At 48.2% G+C, this 6,881-nt stretch overlaps 1 protein-coding gene and 1 pseudogene across 3 annotated transcripts; one reads left to right on the plus strand and one right to left on the minus strand.

The window, feature by feature from the left end:
• Positions 1 to 9: 9 nt before the first annotated feature.
• LOC109532506 (migration and invasion enhancer 1-like) lies at positions 10 to 1,612 on the minus strand (annotated as a pseudogene).
• Positions 1,613 to 1,823: 211 nt separating this feature from the next.
• LOC109532441 (GTPase IMAP family member 8) lies at positions 1,824 to 6,636 on the plus strand. 3 transcript variants are annotated; one of them, XM_019897343.1, is made up of 6 exons: positions 1,824 to 2,311; positions 2,465 to 2,505; positions 2,618 to 3,298; positions 3,468 to 4,178; positions 4,811 to 5,431; positions 5,502 to 6,636. In XM_019897343.1, the coding sequence occupies exons 2-6, from the start codon at positions 2,499 to 2,501 to the stop codon at positions 6,092 to 6,094; spliced, it is 2,613 nt and encodes an 870-aa protein (XP_019752902.1). In that variant the 5' UTR covers positions 1,824 to 2,311; positions 2,465 to 2,498; the 3' UTR covers positions 6,095 to 6,636. The 3 variants fall into 3 exon arrangements, with proteins under 3 accessions (XP_019752902.1, XP_019752900.1, XP_019752899.1); XM_019897341.1 differs by lacking the exon at positions 2,465 to 2,505; XM_019897340.1 differs by lacking the exons at positions 1,824 to 2,311; positions 2,465 to 2,505 and having other exon boundaries at positions 2,512 to 3,298.
• The last annotated feature ends 245 nt before the right edge of the window (positions 6,637 to 6,881 follow it).

Here is a 6,881-nt window from a genome sequence, read left to right on the forward strand (position 1 = left end):
TTTCAATTGTTTGCCATTAAATTACCCCCCCCCCCCCACACACACACACACTTCAATCAGGACACTGTTGGGGAAAGCCAGCTTTGTTCCATTCACACCTGTTTGTCTACATGATGACACATGGCGCTTGGCTCTTGGTGATCTTTGTCAGAGGTTTGCCTTCATGAGCTTTCTGGATGACTTCCATTACCTGGATAAGTGCAGGATTAAGACAAAAACAAACAAAAAAGTTACAAACCTACTTTTTTTTGTTGTTGTTTTGAATTATGAGAGGTTCTTTGAATATCAGAGTTTGCATGATTCTTAAAACTCTTTGTCATTGGCTGACAAATGCAGGGGCGACAGCATCCAACAGACCACCCACCAATTATACTTAAAATGGTTCCTTCCTGATAAAGCCAATGAAGCCGAAAGAGCAAGAAACCCAACATATTATGGGCCGTATTTTGGTGCCGAGAGCAAGTCTAGCGCCAGTGATGGCCATGTTCGATCCTGGTTTTGCACTCAAGTCAAAATCAGGCAAGTTTCTGTGGCTTTTTCATAACTGGATTGACGTCTTATTAAAGATGACCGAAATTCAGCCATTTCTGTTTCCTTCGGGTCATTATTTTCAATAGTGAAAAGTACAAAAACAAACAAACGATCAAATCAATATACATTGATATCGACCAATATGAAATGCAGATATTGTGATATACTTTGATCATATCTCATCAATGAGCAAATATATTAAATATGCACCACGTTTCGCCTCTCAGGGAATCATCAGGCTACGAGTGGTTGCATATTTATTAAATTTGCTCGCCTGTTTTATACAGCTATTTTGTGCAGATCTGAGTTCATTACGGCATAAGCGTAGATTGACAGACGACGGCACATTCAGACTTGCGTACGTACGTAAATATTTGGGTTACGTCGATGTAGTTGGTCGGAAGCTAGCAGTGTGCATTGCGTTAAAAAAAGGGGCACAAAACTACTTACGTCATCCTCATATGGGAATCCTCCGAGCTCCAGTTTCGAGAAAACCAGCTGCCCGTTGATTTCAATCTCAAAGCTGGCTATAAAAGACAGAGCGTAAGACTTTTAAACAGATCTCAGACCATAATTTAGATTACTGTGGCATTTATGATTTACCTTTCCGGCCAACGAAGCCCGACACATCCGCATCGGGAAACTCACCCTTGACGACTCGGGCAAGCTCCCGATAACGGGGCTCGTAGCCTCACTTGCCACTGGAGATGATGGAGAAATTCGGTTAAGCGCAGAAGTTAGCCACACACATCAAAAGCAGTAGTTTTAAAGCCTTCTGTAGGCGATAGCAGCTTACAAACACAAAATAAAATGCGTGATAATGTTGAACGGTTACCAATATTCCACTCGTATTGTCACCACTCCCATTTTTTTCTGTTGCAGGCGGAGAGAACGTTAAGCGTCACGACACAAATATCCACAAATGTGACGGCGGATAGTCGTTTAGCTGCTTCACATAAAAGATCTTCCCAAATGGGCGGGGCTATGGGACGCAAACGCGTAGTTCACGCGAGAGGGACGACTCCGTCACCCGGAAGCTCGACTTTTACACATTTCCTACGTTTGGTTCACAACTTTGCTGCGTTTCAAATGATAAACAAAGTCGCGTATGCGTTTCTGAGGTTTGTTGCAACAATTAGATGACAATAGCACACGTAAACTCTCAGATAAGCTACTCCACTCTCATTCCTTCGACACCTGCTCACTCTTTGTGCTCCACCAATCACACATCACTCTCGCGAAATGTGTCTTCAAGGACCCCCGGAATTTCGAAAAACAAACATCTTCATCACTGTTAACGACAGATCGAACGCATATCCCAGTCCGTCAATGTGTAATTAATTCGATGATTTTACGTTCTATTTATGTTTGACTCTATTTTTATGTTCACCCCTTACTCGTGGGTCAGTTTTTTTCTTTAATTGTAGTTGTTTTTATTATTATTATTATTACTATTATTATATGGACATTTCAAGCCACATTTGAAGGTTACATTCGAGTTGTAGTCAAATTTGCACCAAATGTTTTCTGGACTGAAATGTCTTGAGATGAACCCTGCATGCAAAATGAGAAGTTGAAGACGACTTGTCTCCCTGCTGCCAAGAGGCGTGTATGTGGTCATTTCTGGTGACCTTCAGACTTCCATAAAGGCATAAAATTGAGAATGTTGATATCTGGTTGAACATACTGCAGTTTGGCTCACATGTTTCCAGAGACAACGTGACATGTGTATAAGAAGTTAAAGAATGCAAAATAATGGCAAGCAGCGAACATTCAGCAGGTAAGTCAAACTCCGTGCCTATGTAAGAATGTTCATAATAATCTAATGTCCAAAAAAAAAAAAAGTTGCTGTCAATAGCTACCAAGTGCGGAGCCTCCTGTGTGTAAACGCAACACCTACTCAAGTTACTAAAAATGATTCTTTCTTCTACAGCTAATGACTCCTGAAATAAGCCCGAGCTCTTAAAATGAGCAGTAAGCGTTCCCATTTCTATTTGAATGAATGTAAAATGGAGTTTTTAAATTCAACATCTACTTATGGTACCAAAAATGCTTCCTTCCCAACTGTGTTTTGTGTGCGTCTTAGTGGATGGCTGGCATACTTCCCACTTGAAGCTAGTCCTCCTCGGAGGTAGGAACTCGGGAAAGAGCTCCCTGGGGAACCTCCTCCTGGGAAAAGATGAGTTCGTTACCAAGGAGAGGACGTCGTGCTTGCGGCGGGTGGTCCAGGTGGCCGGGCGCTGGCTGACGGTGGTGGACACGCCCGGCTGGTGGTGTGACTTCGGCGTGGACGACACCCCCCGCACGGTGCGCCGGGAGATCCGGCGGAGTGTCGCCATGTGCTCCCCGGGACCCCACGTTTTCCTGGTGGTCGTCAAAGATGGCTCGCACTTCACGGAGAAACGCCGCCGGGCCCTGGAGGAGCACATGGGCCTGCTGGGGCCCCGGGTGTGGCGCCACAGCTTGGTGGTCTTCACCTCGCTAGGTTGGCCCCGGCTCAATTCGGACCAGGAGGTCCTGGAGTCGGAAGCTCTGGGTTGGCTGAGGAATCAGTGCGGACAGAGGTGTCACCTCATTGACTTGAGCGATGGAAGTCGAGCCTCGGAGCTCATGGAGAAAATCCAGAGATTGGTTGTTGCCAATGGAAATGGAGTGTTTGAGATGGAGGAGAGCGTATGCAGTGCCATAGCGGAGGAGAAGAGACGTGTGGAGGAGGACGCCCGCGCCAGGTTTTTGAAAATGAAAACTCACAGAGCCTTTATGAGAGGTAAGGATCTCAAAGTTGGGGGTTTCAAAAAAAAAAGATGAGAGCTTTAAATTAGGATTTCAAGACAAGAGGCAAGGTTTCAAATCAGTCTGCCGAGCTATTGTTGCAAATAGGGTTTGAAGACAGGATTAGTTTTCAGACTTTCAAGTATTGCATCAAACATTTCCAGAGCTGGCTCGCCCTCTGCCTGACATGAGGATCGTGTTGCTGGGAGCTAAAGGTTCTGGAAAGACGTCTTCTCTGAACACCATCCTGGGCTGGGACCAAGGACGGTGGTCCCCGGGCAGGACGGCTCGCTGCGCAGTTGGACAAGGTGTGGTCTTCGGGAGGCAGTTGACGGTGGTGGACACGCCCGGCTGGTGGATGAACTTCTTCGGTCACGAGACCGCCGCCTTCGACCGCCATCAGATCCGGCTCAGCCCGTCCTTATGCGCCCCGGGGCCGCACGCATTCCTGTTGGTGGTGCGCCCGGACCGCGCCTTCTCAGAGACTTACCGGCGGGCGGTGCAGGATCACCTGGAGCTGCTGGGTGGGGACGTCTGGAGCCGGGTCATGCTGCTGTTCAGCTTCGGCGACTGGCTGGGCGAGACGGCCGCCGAACGTCACGTGGAGAGCGAGGGCGAGCCGCTGCGGTGGCTGGCCGAGCGCTGTGAGAATCGAACCCACGTGCTCAACAACCGGACCGCCGGTGATGGATTCCAGGTTAGGGAACTGCTGGGGAAGATCGAGGAGATGGTGGCGGGCTGCGGCGTCGGACATTGGCGGGCGGTGGGAGAAGAGGAGGATCAGCTGGAGATGACGATGAGGGTGGAGGAGGCGAGAGCCACGGAGCGGAAGATGAAGATGGAGCAGCAGAGGAGGGACACCAGGAGGCACCTTGGTGAGACATTGATAACAGTACAGTGATACATTTACTGACACACAATAAAACATGTAGTGGTGCTTTGAGATGCAAATCACGAAACCTTTTGAAGATACGAGCCATCAGACTTTTTTTTTGCTGTGTGTGCAGCATGTAAGCAAATACAGTAGTCATCAATTTTCAAAAAAGAGGCTTCTGGCTGTGTACTGCCACTCTCATTTTAAGTTGACTGAGGTACAATTATTCTCCCCGATGCCAGCATTGTTTGTTGTCTGCCAATGACCAGTTACTAAAAGTAGGGTGACTCTACTTCGTTTATGTGAAACACTGCATTATACTGCCCCATAGTGGCCAAGTCAGGAATACCAGATTTTTTACATTCTGTTTGATTATATTACCCTATGTTTTTATTCAGGGTGTAGTATACTCATATATTATTATTATTATTATGACGTAAGTGGAGTTCATTGCCACCATAGAACTTGTACCTTGAATTTTTGCTTGCAAGTCACAGCAAAAAATTGGTCGACTGATGGCTCCTATCTTAAAATACTTCCAAGCTGGGTCACTCGTATCGCAAGGCTGGTTTAAAGAAATTTATACGATAGTGATTATTTTGACTCACTCAAAGCAGCTTTTTGATGTTCCAGACAAGTCCCGTCGCCTCCCTGAAGTGACGCTCGTTTTGGTGGGTGGCAGCAAAACAGGCAAGAGCTCGTGCGGCAACACGGTGTTGGGCCGTGACTGCTTCCGCGCCGACCGCCCGACCACCTCCTGCGTCCTCGGATGGGCCCGCGTGGACGACCAGGTGGTGAGAGTACTGGACACACCGGGTGGCTTTTCTCAAACTGCGGACTTCCTAAAGGGGGCGCCATCCTGCGCAGCGCTAGTGGTGGTCAACGCCAGCGCCGCCTTCACCGACCTCCAAGGAGAAGCCTTGGAGGCCCAGTTGGGAGGGCTCTGGGCCAGGGCCGTGGTGGTGTTCAGCCACGGCGACTGGCTGGGCGACACGGGAATCGAACAACGGCTGGAGAGTGAGGGGCCGGCGCTGAGGGGGCTGGTGGACAAGTGCGGGAACAGGTACCACGTGTTGGACAACAAACGGCGAGGAGATGGCTCGCAGGTGCGACAGCTAATGGCACAGGTGGAAAGCATGCTGGTGGCGGAATCTCTCGTGACTGCAGCATCATCTGCCCTGCCTCGCCACACGACTGCCAAATTGTGCAAGAGTCCAAGTTTGATGCCCAATGACCATCAGCTATCAAATCACTGTGAGTACTTTGAACTCAACAGCAACATTTATGAGTCACATCCACCTCACAAACTTTCCACTCATTGCAGTGAATTGCAGTGAGCCTTCTAACGAGCCTTTCAGTGAGTCCACCAGTGAGTGTCCCTCAGTGGACTTGAGTGAGTCTTCATCATCTGACAAACAAGTTGCGCTTCCGTCCGCCGCATGGAGCAGGGGGAACGCCACTTCCTGTCTGCTGGCCGCGCTTCAGGACAGATTGCAATCTTTCAGAGTCAACATACCAGCAGCATGCCTCCACATTGACCAAGCCAGATTGCCCATGATGCTCCTGGTGCTGCCCCCAGCCTGCCAGGGGCCGCTTCGCGCCAGACACGTTCGCCCGCAGCGCTCCATCTGCAGCCAGAGTGGAGACTGGAGCAGCTTGGAGGATCTGGAGGCCTTTATCGACTCGTATTTTGACACACTGGCGGAGTGGGAGGACTTGACGCCACCTCCGCCTCCGCCCTGGACAGAGGGCGCCGCCCCACGGTCAGGAGAGCTTCTGCTCTCGTCCATTGAGAGGAAGCTCTCCAAGCTGGACGTGCTGGAGGAGATCCGGGAGGACCTGGCGGAGGTGCGGAGGAGCCTGGAGCTCAGCTGGAAGGTCATGCAAGAGATCAGATGCAAAAATAAACACCAGTGACAGACACTCAGCGGACACAACATTAGGTAGATGTTATATAGCATATCGTATCAGCAAAATCATTTTTAAACAGATTTTTTTGACACCTGTTATGGCCCATCGAGATGATGAGCATGAACATTTGTTTCCACCAGGGGGTGCTGTTGCATAAGTAGTCCAGTCATCGGCCGTCCTGCTTACGTGGTACAATGAACATGCTGAAATTTAACATGATCAAATATGACAAGTTGATACAAAGACAGCTGGCATCGTTTTACAATTATTACAGCTTTCATTTGGGATTGTGGGGATATACATTTTACCCACACACATTCAGTGGGGAAAAAGAATTATGAAAATAATGCTGCATCTTGCAGACATTAGCGTGTGGTTTTCCATAAGGACACACACACAAACTATGCATTGTTGTCAGACTAATGTATGTATTGTAGATTGAGGATTTATGTCAAAATCCATTCTGAATCTATTGGGTTATTTCAACCTCAGGAAACGGTAAATGCACTTGTGATCTCCCACTGAACGTAATAAATATAGTTATTGCATCTTCTTTTAATTAAATAACAACATGGCAAAATACTTGAGATGCTTTTCAGGGTGAATAGGACAAAGTATTAGCCTAACATTGCTAAGCTAAGCGCCACCAACAAAATGGATGACACACTTCCAGGACGCACTGGAGAATAATGGCAAAGTAAGAGATGCCACACACACACACACACACACACACACACACACACACACAAACACACACACACACACACACACACCCACACACCGTCATCAATAT

The sequence above is a fragment of the Hippocampus comes genome, unplaced genomic scaffold (genome assembly GCF_001891065.2).
Source record: "Hippocampus comes isolate QL1 unplaced genomic scaffold, H_comes_QL1_v1.1 scaffold10, whole genome shotgun sequence".
NCBI classification, from domain to species: Eukaryota; Metazoa; Chordata; class Actinopteri; order Syngnathiformes; family Syngnathidae; genus Hippocampus; species Hippocampus comes.

Excerpts from the sequence above, each read along its gene's own strand:
- LOC109532441 (XM_019897340.1), top strand. The coding sequence starts at position 2,569 with ATGGTACCAAAAATGCTTCCTTCCCAACTGTGTTTTGTGTGCGTCTTA. Across the intron at positions 4,179-4,810 it reads GGACACCAGGAGGCACCTTG|ACAAGTCCCGTCGCCTCCCT; the intron begins GTGAGACATTGA and ends TTGATGTTCCAG. Across the intron at positions 5,432-5,501 it reads CCATCAGCTATCAAATCACT|TGAATTGCAGTGAGCCTTCT; the intron begins GTGAGTACTTTG and ends CACTCATTGCAG.